Source organism: Pleurodeles waltl, chromosome 4_1 (assembly GCF_031143425.1).
Source record: "Pleurodeles waltl isolate 20211129_DDA chromosome 4_1, aPleWal1.hap1.20221129, whole genome shotgun sequence".
Lineage (NCBI taxonomy): Eukaryota > Metazoa > Chordata > Amphibia > Caudata > Salamandridae > Pleurodeles > Pleurodeles waltl.
This window is the reverse complement of record NC_090442.1, coordinates 784,835,637-784,859,251: the sequence shown is the minus strand read 5'-3', so window position 1 is coordinate 784,859,251 and position 23,615 is coordinate 784,835,637. Positions and strand designations below refer to the sequence as shown.

General features: G+C 45.1%; 1 protein-coding gene across 1 annotated transcript in view; it reads right to left on the bottom strand.

The window, feature by feature from the left end:
- Positions 1-692: 692 nt before the first annotated feature.
- The window catches only part of LOC138288170 (guanylyl cyclase-activating protein 1-like), a 172,239-nt gene continuing 149,316 nt past the window's right edge, over positions 693-23,615 (bottom strand). Inside the window, exons 3-4 of the mRNA XM_069229488.1 lie at positions 6,725-6,815; positions 693-4,997 (exon numbers count right to left, since the gene is read on the bottom strand). Coding sequence (XP_069085589.1) covers positions 4,870-4,997; positions 6,725-6,815 — 219 coding nt within the window. The 3' untranslated portion in view covers positions 693-4,869. The remainder of the gene's footprint in view (positions 4,998-6,724; positions 6,816-23,615) is intronic.

Below are 23,615 nucleotides of genomic sequence, written 5' to 3'. Positions count from 1 at the left end.
TCTCGTATCTTCTTGATCTTTAGTGCATTGTAAAAGAACACCTATCTTCTGGTTGTGGAGATTATTGTTTATTTATATAACAGGTTTATATGCTGCACAGACACTTATGGAAGCCTAAGGATACTTTACACGGATCAGCAGACACAGCAATGTTTCTCATCAGCCAACAAGCGTGTAAGCAGCAGGGTTAGGGAAACACATGCTACACTGAGGACATGCACTGTTAGGTAAAGCAGAAAGAGGTGGTCCTGTAAATATTGTTTGGGCAAGATCAGTGAGGATTTGGTTCTTAGATAAGCAGGCAGAGAGTTCCAAAAATAATCTTCTGCTTCAGACAAGGATTGGTGTTGGACTTGAGGCTTTGCGAAGGTATTTTGATGCAATGATTGCTTGTGAGACAGCATCATGACTTTGAGGATGGATGAAATCAATGGATGACGAATTCATAAAGTGAGTGACTGATGGAAGGGTGCATTGAATGGTTGATGTATCAATGTTTACGCCTACAGATGATTGTATGCATACATTGATTGATGAGAGGGAGCATTGATTGATAGCTAGATTGTTGCCTTGATTGGCTGATGGAAGAATGTATGGCTGGTTTGATGAACATATGCATTATTCGATGGAGGGATCATGGTTACATTGAATGGTTAATGGATTTGCTGGAGAAGAGATCATCACCGACACCCTTTGGATGGATATTGAGATCTTTTATTTTAAACAACAGTACAAATCAAGCAAAAATTGCAAAAAAGCCACTTCCTATTTACATATGGCCCCATGAATAATGCCACGGGGAAGGCACAAACCTTGCCAGTCCACTCAGCTGTCCAACATTCATCTTATGGCACTGGCAGTCAAACAATACACAATGTCAACACAAAAAATAGAGCAGCAGCATTAAGCTGAGACTAACAGCAGCATCTGGCAGGGGCACAGTAATTCCCATGGTCCTTAGCCCCTAAGAGCTGATGTGTTCATGTGTGCACAGTGATCCCCGGACCTTAAGCACTGACCGTGACCATACATTCCTAAAGTGCTAAAGTAACCCTCAGGATCCAGAGTGATCACTGCCCCCTGAACGCTGATAATGACCATTCACTCCTGATGAGTCAGAGAGACCCTAGTGGTTGAGACCAACATTCAGTCATGCAGATCTCAAGTCATCTTTGAGATCTAGTGTGACTTTGGCCCCCTGAAGAAAGAAAACCCTCTTTGCCCCACTGGTGTATACTTCCCTTACATCACACCTATTCTTCTTCATCTTTTCTCAAGCAAGACGTTCAGCTGGCCCTCATCGAGTAAAATAAACACACAATATGAACAACTCTTTATGAAAGAATCAACTAAGAGGAAAGTGGTACGGTCTGGGAAGTGAACATAAAATACACATATATTGCACACTATTCTATGCACGGCAGATTGCTATCAAAAACCCGTATATATACAGGGCACCAGGTTACAGGACCCTTTTCCGTATCTTTGCCTAACTAAACATTTCTTGCCTTCCTCTTTGAGGCCCCTCACTGTTGTCCACTTCAGTTTTACAATATTCCTTACAAGGCCTCTCCCCCCGCTTCCTGTTTCACAAAGCGTCTTCCGTAGAGTACCGCTATTCCCTCATCTATATCAGCTCTTTCCCTTTCCTGCAGGGCTTCTCTCACTTTCTGTTGAGGGACAGAGGCCTCGCAAAGGCTCTTCCCTTTCTTTGCACCTCTTAGCTGAAGTCATTTCAATCTATTTTCCAATTCTGTTTTGGAGGACTCCCCATTGGATAGAAAGCTCTGCCCTTTGGCCCCAGCGGCACAATACCACGCTGCCCACAGACCTCCACTGACCCTGCGCTCAATAGAAGCCCAGCGGCTCTATCAGGTATCTTGATTGACGCCCCAGCTGCAGCATTTCTTTCTCTGCAGTAAGGGGAGTGCTCCAAATCACATACTACTCGGTGATTCTTGTGACCAGCCATTCACTGGAAGCTAGATGCAGTGAAGTGTAAGTATTTTCCATTTCAAGGAAGTGAAGAATGGGTACATCTAGGATGCCTTTAGGGTAAACCCATCCTGCAAGGTTAGTATGGAGCCAACACTGCATCGGCAATACATTGAAGCAAATCCATCTCAGCTAAATTAGAATACACAGCTGGAAAGCTTTTTAGTGACTCCGGATGAAAGATAACAAGATCAGATCTGTTGGAGCCAGGCATGCTCTAAAGTATACAAGTACATTTGTTCCATGTTCGTGCATTTTATACATTGTGTACGTATTAAATGCTTGTTAATGGTGAGGACTTCGGTGGCACGGGCTTTTTTGAGTGTTTGATGCAGTACTCCAACCAAACCGTGCAGCACTGGTTAATTCCCTAATAGAAGGAAGGTTCTGCTTCTGTGATTAGGTTACAAGCATTTCTAACATGGCTAAACAGTATCTGGCAGACCAGAGAGAGTACAACTCTGCCAGGTGACTATCGGTTACTGTGGAAGTACTGACACAGGGAGATTAAATGTTGGAATGCCTAAAAACCAAACGTCATTAACCAATCACGCATCTCTACTTGCAATGGATTACCATGATGTAAATGCGTTTAAGGAGCGCAGGCCTGAAGTGGTCCAGAATGACATGCAATTGACTGCTAATACTAATTGATTGTTCTTTTTTACACAGAGAGATTTCCAGTAGGTCGTCAGCTGTCTGGCAATCATGCACGACGAGTCTCAGTTGCCTAGTGTAACTTGTTTGGCAATAGGATACCAGGGAAATTGGAATGTTTCATCTAAGTCATCTTCGGGTTGGTGGCTTGTTGCATGGACATGCCGAGTAGTGAGCTTTACGTTATCATAGAGGTTAGGGGCTCTGATGGAATAATTTCTTCAGAGATACATTGTTTTTGTGCATGGGAGCTTGTGGGATTCTTGGCTTCACAAATTCTAAAAGCATTGCTAATTTTCCTATTGCCTTTGATATGCATGTGCTGCCTCATCCATATTTCTGGTATCTGTATTATGGATATCAGAGCCCAAGTTTACAAAGTATTTGCCTATGTTTGTGTTACTTTTTTTTTTTTTACACAGACCTGACAGAAAATCCTTTTTGGTATTTACAAAGCAACGCAAAATGCCATTGGGCTGCTTTGCAAAAAGAAAGAGTAACACAACGCAGCACATTGCACTGCTTTGTGTTACTTTTGGTCTGGAAGTCGTTCCATTGGTCGTGCATGGGCGTTCCTGTGCATCCACCCATAGATTTTTTATGCAAACCCTCATCTACACTGATTTGTAACTTGGTTTTGCTCCTCAATGGTGCACCTGCCTCAGGCTGGCATAGCAAGGAGAAATATATTTATTTCTCCTCGTATTTCCTCTTTGCAGCACACATACAAAAAGGAAAAAGCCTCCACCAATGAATTTTGTGTAGAAAGGCACCACTTCCTGCACAAAAACTATCTTGTATCCTGACCATAACACAGGCTCCCTGGCACTGTGGTGCAAGGGTGCCTGCACTGGTTTGAGGCAGCACATTGAGAGAGCGGAAGTTATAGTGCAGTGCTACTGTCTCCCTTTCACACAATGCAGTGCATCAAATTCACTTGCTGGGTTCTGTTAATAATAATATTTGTAATGTTTGTAAATCCGAGTCTAGGACCCTCTCATCACCAAGAAACAAGCCCATGAGTTCTAGGAGACTCAGTGATTACAGACACTAAGGCCCATATTTATACTTTTTTAGTGCCGCTTTTGTGTCTTTTTTTATGCATAATCGGTGGAAACTTACAAAATACAATTGTATTTTGGAAGTTTGCGCTGCTTTTGCGTCACAAAATGACGCAAATGCGGCACTAAAAAGGTATAAATATGGGCCTAGGTGCTGCTAACTCGCACACCTTCCTCAGACATTGTCCCTGTTTATTTCTCTTGCACATGCACTCTGCTTGAACATGTCACATCCATCTCACATGCACTCTCCTTACACACTTTCATGCATATTTAACTATCTCTGCCACCCTTTCCATACACATCGTTGTTATCTAGCTCTCATTGAACTTCCCTCTCATTCTTCCATTATTCTAATCTTTCACACTAACCCTATTCAACCCTCCGACAATGTATCCCAATTCAACTGCCTCTGTCGCCCACTATCCCAGTTCCCGCGTATCCTTTCACAGTCACTTCTTTCTTAAGATATTCACCCTTCTCTAACACATAATAACTGTAAGCCTCTCTCGAGTATGTGGTCTCCTGTCACATACCAGCAATAGGAGCTTCCCTCACACGTGTACTTTTTCCCACACTTTAGCAGATTTTCATAGCCACTTTCTCACACACCGTGTGTGTCACTAAAAACAAACATGCCTCACAAATGATCACTACCCAACTCTTTCAGCATCTCCTTATGCACTACTTCTCCAACACTATTTATATCCAGATTTTCCCTCACATGCTTCTGTATCATCAGCCCTATGTACCTCCCTCACACATTATTCTTACTAATGTTTCATTTACACTATCCCCACCGCACACAGTTCTTATCCCTCTCACATACTCTGCTCACACACATTAACCCTATCCTTGGCAATCTTGCATACTCGTCCTGTCTAATTCGCTCTCATATTAACTCTGCCTACATTTTCCTCTTTTGCATGCACATTTCTGTTCACATTAGCTCTCATGCACACACACGTCTCTCTCTCTCTGTTTCTCTCTCTCTCTCTCTCTCACACACACATACACACACACATACACACACACACACTGTCCCCATGTGTCTTTGTCAAGCCTGTGTACTCCTCTTACGAATGCACTATCACTAGCACCCTCTTTTGCAAACTATCCTCTACAGCCCTCCTCCCACGCTTTCCATGTGCCTTCTTTAGACACTGTGTCTCCGGTTGTTAATCATTGTCATGATATGGGTCAGGTCCAGGCTCTTCATCATCACATCCATGAACTCCTCGTCCTTCCTGGCGCCTTCCACAAACTCCTCGAGAGAAAGCTCACCTGCGGATGTTAGAGAAGGTAAAGGGTCAGAGTGTACACCAGTGCGTGAATGGGACAAACAGAAGCATGCAAGGGAAGGTACAGTGCCAAGGTATTCAAAGAACTGTGATTGCCTGGCACTGACACCTCGGCTCTTCCACTGACGATAAGGACCAGAGGCACCTCTGTGGGAGGTGACGGTATGTCCTTGCCCATTATCCCATGCATATTCCATACAGAGATCAATAAGTACTCAGTGTCTCAGAGTCCACACATCCTCCTTATTCCATGGTCATTCCACCCTGCATCTTTGTTCAGGCCACCTCTATTTCTGTAGCTAGTCTCAATAGATCCAAGACAACTCTATTCACAACACAAGGTATAAGCCCCAGCTGTATCTTCCCCCCAGAGTTGTTCTCCTTCTCTGATAACTAGCCCAGACTGCCTCTGCTCTTTCGGGCCACTTATGTTATTTTCTATATTCTAGACATCTCACCCTTCCTGTTATCTCTCCTCACTCTAGCTTTTTCCTCTTTTCTGCCCCACCTGACCACGACACTCCTATACTTGACCATTTACATTAACGTATCCTCTATTTAACTCATCATGGATCACTCCTCCGCCTGTTCCCAGTGCCATTTTCTCCTCTATGAGCCCCTAGCACTGCGCTCTCCTAATCGAGTTCCCACCAAAAGTTTTCCCTCCTCCACCTCACCAACCCATGAATCTCCCCTCTACTTGACATCATTATAGCTCTACCCTCCACCGGAGTCCTTCACAGCCTTCTCGTATCCCTGATCTCACCATGGTCCTCTCCCCCATCTGATCCCAGTACCACATTCTCCTGTACAAGACGCTAGCACTTCCCTCTCCTTGTCTGTGTCCCACCACAAGTTCCCTCTCCTCCATATGACACAACCATGTTTTCTCCTATAGTAAATCCCACAAAGTTCCTCCTATCTCAAGCCTCAATCTACAATACCAAATTTGGGTTTCTCACTACTGACGCTTTCATAGAATGACCTATCCTGCTGCTTGAAAGGGATTAAGGTAAGTCAAAGGAGTAAAAAGGGTGGAAGGTCTGCAGATTAGGAGTACTCGGATTGGAGATGGTGTGTATGGAGTAGTTTGTGAGAGTGAAACACAGGAAGCATGAAATTTGAGATTGAAAAACAGGAAGTCCGAAAACCTGAAGGGGTGGCTGTATAAGACCACAAAGAAGGAGGTGAAGCAGGGTGGTCAGATTGAAGAGGGGAGAGGGCTGGAACAAGAGAGAAGCAAAAGGGACAGGTGCTGAAAGCAGACTAGCAGGATGGAGATGAGAAGTTGACTGAAACATGAAGAACACTTAGTGAAATGTGGTGGGGCGACTAGCAAGCAGGTAGTGTGAGTAGCAGCAGTACAAAAAATCAGTGTGCGCCCTGAATATCGAAGGGAAAGAATGTAGAGGACAAAATATCAAAAAAAGTTAAATAAGTCTACATTTTCTATACATAACCACATATATGTGCATATACAGTACATATCTTCATGGTACGCAGGTGTGGAGCTAGGAATAGTAAATCCATACTTCACAATATGCACTTATCGTTCAATATTTTGTCCCCTGATATTCTCATATCACGTTATTATGAGAGTCGATATTCAGTATTCCAATCCTAAAAATCGGAAAGGTTGTAGATAAAGTGGGGGTTATTAGGCAGATCTGAAAGCAAAAGGTGTTGAAATGAAAATAGGACAAGACTCACCATCGCCGTTGATGTCGATCCTGTCAAAGACGCGGTTGGTAAACTCCTCTGCGGTGATGTCATGCTCACAGCCATTGATAGCACGGACAGCCTAGAATTAAAGAGAAAGGGGGGATAGTAAAACAAGAGCTGCAAGAGTGAGTGGGATAGGCAAGAGAGTCGCGTACGGAGGATGGACATAGTTTAAGCAGCAGCTGGTGGACAGAGAAATAGAGAGGTGTGTGAGAGGGACTGAGATATAGAAGTAGGATAGCAAGTGGTGAAACTAGAGGGAAAGTGGAGAAGAGTCAAGGGAAAGCTATAGAGGTGGGCTAGAAGATAAAATATAAAGTGAAACAGAAAAGAAAAGCTTGCAAGAGGCAGATAAATCGTGGTATACAAAGGTAACGTGAAATATAAAAGTAGGAAAATGATGTCTAAGAAAGGTGCCATAGGATCTTGAATGTCGATTCAGCAAAATACCATGGATAGCAGAACTGGCATCATGTGCCTTTTGACCCCTGAATGACATCACGGCAAGTGACCTCAAATAACTTTGTAACCCGATTCCATGATTGATTACATGTGATGTTATAGAAAAACTGAAACACAGCAAGTGACGTCTTGGAAGAGGATTGAACATTACTACCAGAACATCTCACTGTAGCAGGGATACCTTGAACACATAAACAATACCACAAATCCTTCTAAATCCGATCCTACGGATGTAGTCGGTAGCTGACAATGGGGGTTATTCTAACTTTGGAGGAGGTGTTAATCCGTCCCAAAAGTGACGGAAAAGTGAAGGATTTACCACCAGCCGTATTACGAGTCCATTATATCCTATGGAACTCGTAATACGGCTGGTGGTATATCCGTCACTTTACCGTCACTTTTGGGACGGATTAACACTCCTCCAAAGTTAGAATAACCCCCAATATGTTCACATATAGGCCCTCATTCTGACCTTGGCGGGCGGCGGAGGCCGCCCGCCAAAGTCCCGCCGTCAGGTTACCGTTCCGCGGTCGAAAGACCGCGGCGGTAATTCTGACATTCCCGCTGGGCTGGCGGGCGGCCGCCTTCAGGCCGCCCGCCAGCCCAGCGGGAAAGAGGCTTCCACGATGAAGCCGGCTCGGAATCGAGCCAGCGGAGTGAAAGCTGTGCGACGGGTGCAGTTGCACCCGTCGCGTATTTCACTGTCTGCGCAGCAGACAGTGAAATACATTTAGGGGCCCTCTTACGGGGGCCCCTGCAGTGCCCATGCCAGTGGCATGGGCACTGCAGGGGCCCCCAGGGGCCCCGCGACCCCCCCTACCGCCATCCGGTTCCCGGCGGGCGGACCGCCGGGAACTGGATGGCGGTAGGGGGGGTCGGAATCCCCTCAGCGGCGCAGCTAGCTGCGCCGCCTTGGAGGATTCCAATGGGCGGCGGTACACTGGCGGGTGACCGCCAGTGTTGCCGGTCCGACCGCGGCTTTACCGCCGCGGTCGGAATGCCCATTGGAGCACCGCCGGCCTGTCGGCGGTGCTCCCGCGGTCCTCCAACCCGGCGGTCATGGACCGCCAGGGTTGGAATGACCACCATAATGCTGCAGGGAATATCAGCCCTTCTTAAGTTTGCACAAATAACACGGTGTGATAATTTTGATAAAAAATCTTCCAGCAGGTCTCAGAGATGTCCAATGGCATATTAAGCAAAATCCATATAATCTTTGGCAGCCTAATACACAAGACAATCCTGACACGGCCAGGGTCACCTGCAACTATCAGGACATGGAGGGAGAAGGAGAACGGGTTACATTGTCTAATTCAAGACTCGGGTGTTCTTGTTACAACTTTGACTGGCGGCCTATAACTCAGATACAGGTTAATAGTGACTGTGTGCAAGACTTTAACTGTTTGACCACACTACATAGTAAGGACAGTGCGCAGTGCTCAGCTCCGAGAACTGGTACCATTCATGATTCAGGGCAACAGTGCAGCACGCGGCGCGCAGGATAAGTCTGCTACATTAATTAGCCAGGACATACCCCTTCAGCATTGCATGTCAGTAGAAAACCCTGATTCGGCCGGATTTTAAGCAATACAAATGCCTTACCACTATCCCAGGGGGAAGTTTCTGAAATGGCTAGAGTGAAAGAGAGATGTACTTTCATGTTTTAAAGATAAGTATCTGCACTCAGAAACAAGGCCAACACATAACTGCATTTATGCGAAACCTAGCCAGATGCTACCGTTCCTCATGCATGCTTCCTGGGATGCAGTGCGTGAAAGTGCCCTCTTCCCTTACTTTACACATTTACCCTGTTCAATTTCATCGTCAGTAGAATCAAAATACATATTTCATGCAACAGATACCCAAAAAATGAAAACAGCAATTCCCCCAATATTGTTAAAGACTGCATGTGACCACTGCCTGACCTACCTAACTCCAACGATGTGCTTGCAGTTTCTGATATATGAACGTAAATCAGCATAGTTTTTTTCATAGCTATGTGTACCTCTGGAGTATGCCGCTTTGTGCCTCCACGTTTTATTTCTGCGCTTCTGTCCATAACCCTGTTCTCCAAGCTCCCGCTTACACAGACAACTGGCAGTCCCAGAGAGAGCAAAGATGTGTCCTAAAGCCTCCTTTGACTTAACAGTGCTCTGCAAATAAGGACTCTGAATAAAGGCGGGTGCACAGCATAGTTCTGGCCTTTGACTCCCCTCATCTGCCGCCTTTTGGCAGACAAGGGCAGTGCGCATGCAAGAGGAATGCATATCAACACTACATACGCTCTGATGGTATTCCTGACAAGCAGTCAATTCTTGCGCGACTGACCCCTCCCCTAACTTTGAGAAGGTTTTTGTTATAAAAGTAGGTAACTGCACAGTAAATAGAGGAGCCCGAGGGCCCAAGCTGTTTCAACACTAATATATGGTAAACCAATAATTTTGCTTTACCAATCAGAAATGCTGGCGTCGCAAGCTGTTGATCAGGGATCACAGCTTCAACATCTGGCGACCCCTAAGTGACGCCCATGCATAGGATATAATGCACTTGTAATAAGGCAGACGGGATAGCTGTTACGTTAGTGACAGAGTAACTTGTCTGCAAAACAGGTCCTTGCTGTATGTAAATGCAGACTTTGCCACTGGAGTATTTAGAGAGTCATTCAAGTATTGCACAAGATCTTTGCACTTCTTAACTAAAATGTCTGCGAGCACAGTACAGTAAAATATTTTTGGTGGCTAGTTTTCCTTGTTCATCTACATTGTTGCAAGTAGCCAAAACGTTTGCAGGAAATATGTCATTGCTATGTTTTGTGGAGAAAGGACACAGCACTTGTAGAAATTAGTAGGGTTATTAGGCAGCATACAACGACTCCTGTCCCATCCCAGCTCCTCAGCAACTGCCAGCTTCCCAGGCCTCCTGGATTCCAACTCTAGAATCCAGCAGTGAAAGCATCCAGTTGCCAGGATACAATATATCCCTCTTTAATAACAAAAATGCTCACGGCTGCTACAGTATATTTAATATATTCATATATCTAAATCAATTATAAAGCTACAAAACTCTTCATAACTAACATGCAAGAGTTACAAATTCAGTAAACATTTGTTCCCCATTCAAGTGCATGCTTTAGGTGCATACATTGACTTTAAACATCTTAGGACTTCACCCACACGCGGGTGGCATGTTCCTCCTTACAGGCCTTTGCTTTACTCCCCATTCATCAGGTTAATTTCTTAACTCCACAACTCTGCAAGTTCGGTCAACTTGGCATAGCCTTTCATCACCCTGTTACCAACTCTCCTCGGGTCGCACAACTTGGCACAACCTTTCACTCTCCTGTTACTTGGACACACCCTCTCATGCACACTGTCATCTAATTTTTTTCCTTTCTTCTCATTCCTTTCATTATATCTCCGAACATATAGAGATTGACAGTTCATCTTCTTATTTGACTTCCCATCATCCAACTCTAGATACTTGGACTTGACCCTGCTTGATGGCCCCTCCATAGCGTAGGGCACTCTACCTTTAAGTAGGTGAAACAGAGACTCACCTGTCATAGAGTGCAGCTGTACCCTGTAGTTCCACAACACATCTTTAACCTGACTCCTCCAACAAGCCTCACTTATCCCTACCAACCTTAGGCTATCTTCCAACATGTGGTTAAGGCGTTCCATTACACTCTTTCCCTCTGAATAATACAGGGTGGTTCTACAATGCTTAATTACCCCTTTTTCAGAAAAGACTCAAACTCTTCAGAAATAAATTGGGCGCCACCATCGGTCAGTATGGAGGCAGGGCAACCCTCTCACCGGAACACATCCTCACAAAAACCAACCAACTTTGACGCCTTTACTTCTCTCATGAATGCCACCTCTGGCCACAGCAAGAAACAATCAATCAATCAATCAATCAATCAAAGAAATTTGTAGAGCGCGCTACTCACCCGTGAGGGTCTCAAGGCGCTGGGGGGGGGGGAACTGAGGGGGGCAGGGGTGGGCCAGGTAGGGTCACTGGTCGAACAGCCAAGTCTTGAGGTTCTTTCTGAAGACCAGTAGGTCTTTGGTTTTGCGAAGGTCGGTGGGGAGGGAGTTCCAGGTTTTGGGGGCGAGGTAGGAGAAAGACCTGCCTCCTGTGGTGGTGTGCTGGATGCGGGGGACTGTGGCTAGGGCGAGGTCGGCTGATCGGAGGTTGCGTGTGGGAGTGGGGAAGTTTACTCTTTCATTGAGGTAGGTTGGACCGGTGTTGTGGAGGGATTTGTGTGCGTGGATGAGGATCTTGAATGTGATTCTCTTGTCTATGGGGAGGCAGTGTAGGGATTTGAGCTGTGGTGAGATTCGTTCGTGTCGGGGGAGGCCAAGGACGAGGCGCGCGGCTGTGTTCTGGATTCTTTGGAGTTTGCGTTTGAGTTTGAGTGTGGTGCGGGCGTAGAGGGCGTTGCCGTAGTCCAGTCTGCTGCTGATGAGTGCGTGGGTGACTGTCTTTCTGGTCTCTGGGGGGATCCATGTGAAGGATTTTTTTAGGGTGCAGAGTGTGTGGAAGCAGGAGGAGGTTAGAGCATTGATTTGCTGTGTCATGGAGAGGGCGGGGTCGAGGATGATGCTGAGGTTGCGTGTGTGGGTTGCGGGGGTGGGTGCGGGGCCTAGGGCCGTGGGCCACCAGGAGGCATCCCATGTGGTTTTGTTGTGACTTTGGTTTTGTTTGAGTTGAGCTTGAGATGGTTAGTGGTCATCCAGTTGGCGGTGTCTAGGAGAGCGGCGTGTAGATTGGTTTTGGTGGTGGAGGGGTTGCGGGTGAGGGAGAGGATGAGTTGGGTGTCATCAGATTGTTTGTCCTATTAATCACAGAGGTGGCTCCTCTGCAGTGGTGGAGGGGTGTCGCCCTCCAGGCTGAGCCAGCAGATGAAAAATAAAATGATAGCTTGCTACCGTCTGAGGCCAGCCAAAGACATATACACCCTTAGGTTTCTCCTACCTGGCTGTATATACAGGCCTCAGGCTTCTGTCAGAGCGGCAGTGACTGCCACTCAGACCAATGCTGATGCAGCTTACATGCTATACTAGCATGTAAGCTGTGCCAGGATTGCTGGGGAGCCTGTGCTGATGTCCCAGCGAACGCTGGGACACTACAAGAGGAGAGAGGCATCGGGAGATGGGCGGCGCAAGGTAAGTGTTTTCTTTTCTTTTTTTAAATGTTGTTTCCCCCCGCCATCACCGATTGTCCCTCGCACCCTCCTGATATATGCGGCGGCTGCCGCTGATTGATCATTTGATCTTTTATAATCTCATCCCGGAGATCTCTGAGTTAACATGAAATGGCCAACCTTCTCAAGCCTGCCACAAGCTGCTCTACAGATTCCCCATGCATCTGGGGACAGGAAGAGAACTTGTGTCTTTTGATCACAATGCTAATCTTTCTTCCAAAATTCTCTTCCAGTGCTCTCATCACAGATTCATACTCATCATCTTCTTCTGCATCAGATCCCTCATATGCATGTCTCCCCTTCAAAACAGGTCTAGGCAGAGTCTTGAGAACCTTTCTGCCTTCCAGCCCCAGAATATGTTTTAAGATGGACAGTTTTCTTTTAGCTAAGAACACATCACCTCCTATGGCCTCCAAGTAGGTTTCAAAAGTTTCCTTCCAGTCCTCCCATTCCATAGTTGGGAGCCCTGGATCTTGTAGGAAGACTGGAGGAGCAGGTATAGACTGTGTTGGCATGACTGTCAACACACTCTTGCAAATAAGGGGGGGAAATACTTTCTCTTGACCACTTGCACAACATGAATATTCTGGCAACTGACATCAACAGTAAATCTTTAGCACAAAGCTATAGCCTTTAGCATAGCATTGTACACAATTGGAACAGTATGACTTGATATCATACGCAAACATTCAAGATGGCATGTTCACAGCATAACGTACAATGCAACTTGTCATCCGCATTAAACATCAGGTAACTCAAAGTCCTCCACGTGGAAGCTTGCAATGGAAATTATGACGAAGCTTACCCGTTTTCTCTTTATCAACTTATCTTGTGTTTCTCACACTGACCCCTTTTTTTAGTATGGGATTTACAACACATTCTTTAATAGCTCAGCAAACAGGCTACTGTTGAAGTGACAGTTCTGCAATTCTGATGGAGAACAGAATACTCAGTCCCTACAAAAAATATAGAACTGTAATTTTGTCACAATTATGCAAATTATTGTTGCCACACTTTGTCAAAACGTTACAGCACTTCGAAGGAGGTTAGCAGTCTAGTTACTCCCTGCTTCAGATTGTTCCTTCAATAGAAAATCTGCTCAGAACAAAGAGGTGGAGCAACCTGACACAAATTCTATGTCAGGACCGGAGGCTTTGGATTATGCTTCTTTTTCTTTACTGTCAATTAAACAGCAGCCAATAAACTTACAAAAAACAAAAAACTACATTTCCCAAGAGCACCTGTAGTCCAGCCTGTCCAATCCCAGGCTTGCTGTACTCTATAAGAGTCACCATAACAAAAGTCCTTCCTCTTTTTTTGCTGCTGCGCAGCCGAAGCTAAGTACTTTTCTCCTCATTGTCTATCATTGTTTATTATTACTATTGTTATTTGCTAATCGGCCCGTGGAGTTGGAGCGGAGCTGAGCGGCGCTTGTCACAAGGTCTTATGTTTCATCGGACACGCTTGTGGTCCCTGCCCTTGTTGCATTGGTGGGTGCCCGCGCGATCGGAGTGTGTTTTCTTTCATCTCCAATTGCGCGAGGCGAATCAGCAGCATAATCCGATAGTTACGGGTCTCTGTGGCCGCCCGCCTGATCGGAGGGTGTTTTCCTTCATTTCCGATTGCACACGGCGAGCCAACAGCACAATTCTATAGTTACGGGTCTCCGTCAGAGATCCGACGAGCGCTGCAACGAGAGCTTGTCCGCTATCTATTTCACTATTTCTGTTTCACGTGTGCATGCGCACACGCCGAAAATTCCGATCTTTAGCATCGGACTTCGTCGGGTGCCTCGTGCGAAAGAAATATTTCATTTAATGCCCCTGGAACACCCAATGGGGTGCAAAAACAGATAAAGGCTTTGCCTGAGGAGGATATACAAGTGCTCCCTCCACAGATATATTGGGCCTTTTTGTGAGACAGTGTCTCAGTAAGATATTGGACAGAAAATTCTTCCTTTTTGACCTGTAGGGGTTTTTCCTCTCCCCTTGAACTCCTTCTGTGCCTCCTATCATGCCTTACTTTGCTGAGGAGGATGAATATTATCAGGAAGAGGTGGAAGGACCCTTCTGTGATCAGATGGAGGAAAGATTAGTCCAGGCCTTAGGCCATCATGTACAAGATTCAGTTAATCAGGCTTTGATTAAGGGCTTAAAACCTTCTACAGTGTCCCTGGTTGGGCAAAGAGAGTTGATGGGACCTCCACCCTCTGGGTCAGGGGTTAGAGAACCTAACTCTGATGATGTGGGTATGAACCCTAGAGCGTCCTTAGGATGTTTATCCTCACCAGAGATTCTTTCGCAGATGGCAACTGCGGTCCTCAAAGATCACAAATATGGTCCTGGACTGACACCTGCTTTTGACGTGTTTCCACCTCCATCAGGTTCTCGTAAGGAACTTTTTCAGTCCTCTGATTCTGATTCTGATTCCGAACTGTCTGAACCCAAACAACCGGGTAAACGTAAACATAAATCTCATCACGTCCCGGAAGAGGTGGTGACGCAGAGAAATTTTCTATTTGACCCTGAGAACATTATTCATCCCAGGTCTACAGAATGGGTGCCATGTGTGGAAGTGGCCCACTATGTGCAAGACAGATTGCGCAGGAGTTTCGACAAGGACGTGTGCAGGACATTGCACTCTGAATGTCCCCAGCCCTCACTACTTGGGAAAGTAGCTGATATTCCTGAACTAGATCCTAGTGTGGCTACCTTCTTGAAGAAGTTTACAAAAGATCTTGCATACTGGCAGAGATTGCCAAAGAATTTTGGCATTATTGTCTTCAGAACCAAATTCATGTGATAGCAGAATACATTCCGGGTCGCTCCAATGTGGTAGCGGATTGGAATTCTTGTTTTCTGAGGGATAGCAGCGATTTGAAACTCCACCAATTGATTTTTCAGAATCTAACGGAGAGATGGGGATCGTGCTCGATAGACCTTTTTGCATCCCCACCTTCCACAGTTTTTCAGTTGGAGGCCAGACCCTTTAGCGATGGACTCAGGTGCTTTCCTTCAAGACTGGTCCGAGGATCTCCTTTATGCTTTTCCCCCATTTTCAATGATTCACAAAGTCCTTGCGTAAGTCAAAAGACAACTGGCCGAGATCATTTTAGTGACACCTCCCTGGAAGGCTCAGGCTTGGTTTCCAGTAGCGATGTCCCTATCATGTGCACCCCCAGTTCTAATTCTATTATTTCCGTCGTTGTTCCTGGACCCATTGAGTCTTCCCCATCCTCTGATAATACAGGCCAGTTAACGCTCATGACATGGAGACGTTTAGGAGACGTTGGCAAACGCCAGGTGTTTCAGGACAAGCTATGTTCTTCCTTTCTCAGTCTTGGGTTCCCTCCACCGATAAACGTTGTGAAGCCTCTTAGAAGAGATGGGTGGGTTGGTGCAGTGAACGGAGTATTGATCCCTTGGGGGGCCCAAATTTCCATGATTGTAAATTTTCTCTCAAAATTGGAAACTCAGGGTCTTGCCTATAGAACTGTTAACAACTTCAGATCGGCAATTTCAGCAGCTCATCCACACTTAGACGGTAAACCTGTTTGGGGAACACCCTTTGATCTCTAAGATCCTTCATGGTATTTGAATGGTTAAGCCTCCTCAAACACGATATTCGGTTCTTTGGGATGTAGATGTCGTCCTGCGTTTTATCAGATCTTGGCCGTGTAATGAAGATTTGTTGCATAAGCAATTGTCTGCCAAACTTACGGCCCTTTTATGCCTTATTTCATGGAGACGTGTCTCAGATGTGAGAGCACTGACAAGTAGAGTATTTACTCCTTCCGTAGTTTCATTCATGGTCTCTAGACGTACAAAAACTGCATCTAAATGTATTTCTTATCCTGGTTTTCCCCACAATCAGAAGTTGTGTGTTGTACAATGTTTGAAAGCGTATGAGAGTTGTACACTGGAGTTTCGCAGGGATGTTGGAGGTCAACTGTTGATTTCTCTGCAAAAACCACATGGACTAGTGTCATCAGCTACTTTAGCTAGAAGGGTTAAGTGGCTTTTGGGGGAGGCTGGTATAGACACTTCTGTTTTTGGTGCTCATTCAGTTCGTGGAGCTAGGGCCTCTAAATCTTTTGGAGCTGGTTCTAGATTAGAGGATGTCATGGCAGCGGCAGATTGGTCCTCAGATAATACGTTTAAAGTGTTTTTTCGTAAACCTATTGTTGATATAGTGTCAGCAGTAGTGGATCGGCTTTGAACTAGCATAATCCAAAGTCTTCGGTCCTGACATAGAATTAAAAAAAATTCTAGCTATCACATCAAGAATTTTCAATTCTATTAAGGACACGGAGGCGAGGATTATTCCACTCTTAATGGTGATGTTTCTGATTTTATTGTGTGTTAAATGTTTAAAGACTTGTACTTTTTATGATGAGATATGTAAATAACTATCAAGTTTTACCCCCCCTTATGACTTATTCATTTCCAAATGGTATTATAAGGGTGCTTCTTACATCCATAGGTTCCGCTAATAAAGGCGCCGCCGTTGGTTTTCGTTGGACAGCTTGTTCCGCTGCAAGTTGCTGAATGTTGTGAAGAGCATTTCAATTTGGTGCTAAGAAAGAGGAAAGACTTTTGTTATGGTGACTCTTATAGAGGAGAGCAAGCCTGGGATTGGACAGGCTGGACTACAGGTGCTCTTGGGAAATTACGTTTTTTGGTTTTCTGTAAGTTTATTGGCTGCTGTTTAATTGACAGTAAAGAAAGAGAAGCATAATCATCACCTCTATTTTCTTAATAGAATTTAAAATTATTGATGCGATAGCTAGACTTGTTTTTATTCCTCACACCTAATCTTCCATGGGAATCCTCCCAACTCAGCAGGTACTTTCCTCTACCTTCCCGCTACTCAGACCTCACAAGGCTTGGTGCACGCCTCCAAAGCCAACTGCCAATCCGGCTGATGACATGAATGCGTGCACTGTGGCTGTAGATAGTGTCAAATTGTTCTTCCCGGCACGCAGAATCACAAAGCAGCCAACAGCGCAGGCAGAGAGCGGTGCTCCCTTCAATCAGTGCTTGCGTGCACCTTTGTCACCTCGGTACTGAGATGAGACGCACTGCCTGCACCTTGACCAACACACGTTCGTTAGCATGTGCTCATACGAACACTCTCCGCACTGAAGCTCGATTTATGCCCGCATGGGCAGCCTGATTAGTTCCAAGTGCTGACGTGCCAAATTTAATGGTTAACACTCGGCCAGTTTACTCCCAATTCACACAACGTGTGTCAAACTGGGTGAAACTCATCTGTTTCACCCAAGATTGTCCTCATTAGTGTTTACTCTTCTCGTAGGTCACGACCTATGGTATAAGAGTCTCCCCAGATTCAAGAGCTTGAGGCCAGGGGTCGTACTCGGCTAAATAACACTAACAGCTGTCAAAACATTTCTTATGCTGTGCCTCTTCTCATCCCATCCTCATCGCCACTTTTGTGAAGAGAGGACACAGCTCTTGTAGAAATTAGTAGGTTTATTAGGCAGCATACAACGACCCCTGTCCCATCCCAGCTCCTCGGCAACTGCCAGCTTCCCAAGCCTCCTGGATTCCAACACTGTAGAATCCAGCAGTGAAAGCATCCAGTTGCCAGGATACGCTATCAAAGCAGGAAATGTCAAATTCTTAAACACCACACATGTGCTACCTGTGCAAAATAAAACCAGTTTAATTATGACATTCACCAACTCGAACTGCAATTTCCTGCAGGAGTGCACAACATGGACTGCATATTTTTCTTTATCATAAGGCTGGCTGAAGAGAAGATAGAGTTTAGCTCTACAGCCAGATTTCCCAAAGGCTTTGTTATGAGTCCCCTGAGTGAAGAGGTTTTCATTTTGCACCTCCAGAGTTAACAATATTGGGGTTCCAATGAACTCCACCACTATTTACCCGTTATGACCCAATAAGAAATGAGGAATTACCAGGGAATCTGTAATTCCCTATCTGAAACCCCAGTAGTTCCTCATTTTGATCTGAACTTACACTAGGAGATTTTAGTTGTTTTTAACTTTAACAGCCAAATCTGTGATTAAAAGTAAACAGAACAGCACCACTGACCTTCTAATTTTAATGCCATTACCAGCTCTAAAAGGGCCTAAGTTTAGTTTCTAAAATGAAAACTAGAACAAAAAGGCCAGTGGGAAACAGTGGTAAGGGAACAGAGTGCCCAGGAAAATCAAAGAAACACACACAACTCTATTACAGAAAATAAGGTTCTATCAGTTGTCCATAGGTAACTAACTATAACTGAGGAAACAATACATCCAGAAAAAAATATTGGGTTAATGCAGAAGAAATATCCCCCAAAATAAAATGTTTAATTGATTATCAAAACATATAATAGCAGAACACCAATAATCAAACTATCACAAATAACCCCACAAACAAAAAAACTCAAAATAGACCATTCGTTAAAAACATGGTGCAAGTGGCAGAAGAAAAAGTTTCAACAAAAGGAAAAAATACATTGAGGCGATCCTCCTGTGATGCATACCGCAATGGACAATATAAAAACGGTAACACATTTCGGTGGACAACCTGCAATGAACCGCACACCTTCATCAGGACCTAAAGTAGATGACCTTCCTAGACAATCCTTCTCTTAATAAGGAATCACTAGGTTCAGGTACGTTACTGGCAACTAAATGCAATAAAGATCAATATAGGATTCTTTTGCATGGAGCTTGAAAACACAATTTGGCTGCGGATGGGTTTTCAGTTGAAAAATTGACGGCTGGACCATTACTGCCAAAATCTAAATCAGGCCCAAAGTGTAGTACTTCTGACATGCCACCACAAATTCTCTGTATGAAAGGTGTAGCAAAAAAAGTGCCTCTGTCAATCTTCTTCTGTGCTCTAAGAAGAGTTAATAATGTCACCATCACACACAGGTGTGGTCGCAAAGTTAAAAATCAACAAATAACCTTTGCACAGGTTGTCTTTGAAGAATAGCTGAAGTTGTTCTTGTTGCAGAAATCGTGCCTGGTATCACTGCAAATGCTCAGTTGTGTGCACAGAAAGGTCTGCCATTCCCGAAGCTCTTATGCAGTTGCAGCATACAAGTCTGGCATCACATATGGAGGAGGAACCTTTTTATAAAGTCATGGAGTTGGCTAAGGTCCACATGTATCATGAAGTGTCCTTAGACCATAGAGGTTCCAGTAGAAGATGAACAAGATGGCAGTAAGGCTGAGGAGGAAAAAGCCAACTATTTGGTGGGTTAATAAGGTACACAAAATGGAGCCGAGAATTGCCATATCCCAATTCATTTGCCATTGTGTTCATGCCTGAATGAGATGGGGGTGATCTGGTTCTGCAACTAAGGTAGGTATCTGAGCAATAACCCCCTATGCGCCCCCCACTACCTTCTTACAATGCTTATATTTGTGTTACAGTCTCCTACATAGGTGGATGTTTTACTTGGAGACCGACAGCTGGAAAGAGGCACAAGCTGCAGTGAATTTTAGAGAGCAGCATTGCTAATCTATGAGGATGACCAAAAAGAGTCAAAAGTGTGACTTTGAGAACAATTTCAATGTTAAAGATGCCAAATTCTCATCGGATCACAGTGCAAGGTGGCAAAACATGATGGCAAAACATGATGGCTGTACCTAAGCAATATTTGGGCTTCGTTATCTCTAAGCAAAGAGACCAGTACTTTGTGACCTCTGTGCCCTACAAGTCGTAATCCCACTTGTCAGTCAGATAGCCATGATTTTCTAGAAGGGTCACTTGATGTTAATTGGTTACGTGTGAAAACAAATCATACCTAAATTCATATTATATCCTGGGATTGGTTGGGGAACAGCCAAAAGGCTGTTTCAAAAGTGATGGCTGAGGGTGACAAGGGGTTGTCACTGTGCATGGCTTTCCTATATTACCAAACATGCATGCACCTGCCAACTTTCTACAGTTTTGGTTTCCTCCACTTGAACCTACAGATCATTATTAATCAAAGAAGAGGGACCATAAACCTTTTAGGTTCAAAGGTCAGCAAGTGGTGATTTCATTCCTTTCAGAGTCTAACAAGGGCAAGTAAAGAACTGATTGCCTTTGCAATGGCTCTGGCACTAACATTCACCATGGTGGTGCTGTTACTTTTTGCCTTGCTCCTCCATGTGATGCATTAGCTCCAGTAATGTTTATCTATTTTCAATGTGGGTGACAGGTTAGAGAGCTTAAAGGTTAACTTCATGGTAAGACAGTTATTTTTGAGTACTTTCTTGAATGAGAGAGGTGTTCGTCATGAGCCAAAAGAATACCTTCACATTCCCAACACACCACCAGCACTCTAAATGCCCTAGTCAGTCTGCCAGGAGAGGATCAGTGACGGAGAGTGATGTAGCTTCATGGGTTCTACTCAGGTCCAGATTTGACTCTGCCAGCAATGATGGTCGGTCAGCTTTCCATTCAAACTGATCTTTCACCATGTCTGGAGGTGTTAACACTGTGAATGACAACCAGATGATAATGAGCTTTCACTACAAGGGGAGTGTAGTGTCATTAGCATGCTGGGAAAAATTTCAGCCTTTGAAGGAGATTACACATTAGCTCATTGACAAAGAACACTTACTTTAGGAACAAATCTCTGATACCCACAAAAGAAAATTGACAGGCACTGATGGAATATCTCCCAAAAATGAATCCTTCCGTGGTGAATGCAGCCATTTTGGTGGAGTCCTGGCTGCTGCCTATTGGTCTTTCCTTAAAATCATGGACTTTCTAAAGCTGCTTCAGCAGATGTAGAAATTCTGCCGTTTGGGTGGATGGAAATTATGCTAGCTGAATTATAAAGTGAAGTAAATGTTCCCATGGAGTTACATAAGGTGTTATTCATTAAAAACAATAACTTAAACATTCCTTTTAACCCCTTGGAAGGTGATGATGGAATGGTTCCGTCATGAGCCGAGGTGGGCATGTCCTGTGGATGGAACCATTCCATTTTCACACTCGCCCATGGGGGAAGCGCTGGCGATCCCCCCATGGGCAGCCCACTTTCACCCCCCCCCCACAGGGGATGGCAGCAGAAGCACTTCCTCTGTCACCCCAACCCCCTGTCGGCAATCTGATGACGTTGGCGTGATCCCGGCATGCTGATGTCATCACATGCAGCTGGGGACTTTCCACCTCTAAACAGTGGATTCCTGCTCCTCAATTGCGGGTGGTGCCACAATTGTGGAGCAGGAATCCACACCACTGGGCCACCAGGGATTTCTTTTGTTATATTTGGGGAGCAACCTCTTAGGCAAGGGCCGCTCTCCTGTGGGGCATAATGTGTCCATGTTTCATCCCTCCCGGTGGCTGATTTGGCTGCTTTTAGGCTGATCAGCCCCCCGGGAGGCTGACACCCACTAGAAGTTAGGGATTTTTAGAATTATGATTGATTGAGGGAGCGACCCCTTGGGCAAGGGTCACTCCCCTTGGTGGGCATTTAATTATATATTCTGCCCCTACCAGAGGGCAGATCGGCTGCTTTTAGGCTGATCTGTTATTTAGGGGGTATGGGTGGAGGGCCATTAGGCCACCAGGCATTTTTCTGTTTATTGTTCGAGGAGCGACCCCTTAGGCAAGGGTCGCTTCCCTGGGGGCTCATTACATCTGTACTTCAGTCCCCCTGGGGGCTGATTTGGCCGCTTTTAGGCCAATGAGCCACCTGGGGGGCACTGAAACTCACTAGAAGCCAGGGATTTCTAGGATTATCACTGATCATAGAGAGTGATCCCTTGGGCACGGGTCGCTCCCCTCAGAGACATTTAATTATGTATTCTGCCCCTCCCAGAGGGCAGATCTGTCACTTTTAGGCTGATCTGCCATCTGGGGGGGTCGGAAGGCCACTTGATACTATGGATTTTAGTGTTGTATGTTGTAGAGCAGCCCCTTGGACAAGGGTCGCTCCCCTTCTTTGGGAAAATGCTTTACCCTTTTTCTGCTCCCTCTGGGGGCAGATTGACCATATTTTTAGTCCCATCTACCCCCAGAGGAGGCAGAAAGCCGCTATACACCAGGACTTTCAGTGGGGCTTTTGCCTGTTTGGTCATATTTGTAGGACCATCTGCCCCCTGGAGGGGCGGGGGCAGAAAGCCACTGGACACCAGGGATTTTATTTATTTATATGTCATGGAACAGCCCCTTTGGCAAGGGTTGCTCCCCTTGTTTGGGGCATTTCGTTTGACCATTTCTTTGGCCAACTGTTGGGGGGCAGAATAACACAAGACAGGGAAAGTTCCTGTGTGTTTGTGAGAACTGGAGTTTGGCTGATGGTCTACATGTGTGGGCTAGTGCTTGGCTGGCGATGTGCATGGACTGACGTTTGGCTCACGATGTGTGTGGCTAGCATTTGAATGGGAATGGGTAGACTTCAGATTGTTTTACATTTTTAACTGTTTATCTTGTCATCACTTGTGATTGTAATGTTTTATTTCTCCTTTTTTCCAGTGCAAATCTTTTGTTTTCCTTTCCTGTGACCCCTGCTTCCAGTTTTGGAACTGGTTGATCTGCAGTTGCATGTGCTTGGTAAGAAAAAGTTTTTTGTACTTTTTACTCCAAATGAGTATCACTACCCTGCATGAATGCGTTTTTTGTACATGTTGTAATAATAGCTGCACATTTTGCTTCTGTTTGATTGTGGGTGAAATTATCTTTGGGGTTGTGCGCTATTTGTATTGTGTTGTCCTTTGTGTAATTTTCTTTAGTTTTTCCTTTCTAGTGGGATATCATTGGTGCTTGCTGTGTCTATGTAAAGTAGGTGCTGGTGATTATAGTTGTCTTTGGCAAGTGAGTGGTATTGTTTTTGAGTATATAGGTCATTGTGATAAAGCCACACTTTGCTTATTACTTATTGTACACTGTGTTGGTTGTTGTTGATGTATTTGTCAAGTTACTTTTATTAGTAAGGATTATGGCTAGCCGCAAGATGACTGCTCAGCAGGTTGTTGATATGCTTTTTGAATCTTCCTGTGACCCTGATTCTGCATCTGAGGCAGAATGGAAGTACAAGATTCTTGCAGTAAATTTTCTGCCAGAGAGGAATCATCTGATGACGAAGCCACTCTCAGTGCCGAGAAAGTGCCTCTTTTAGAGGAGGGCAATGATCTGCCAATAGTGCAGCCAGAGGCATCTGTATTGCAGCCTGGGGCTGACAGGCCTCACATTTGAAAAGCTGAAGCCTGGGGCTGACAGGCCTCACATTTGA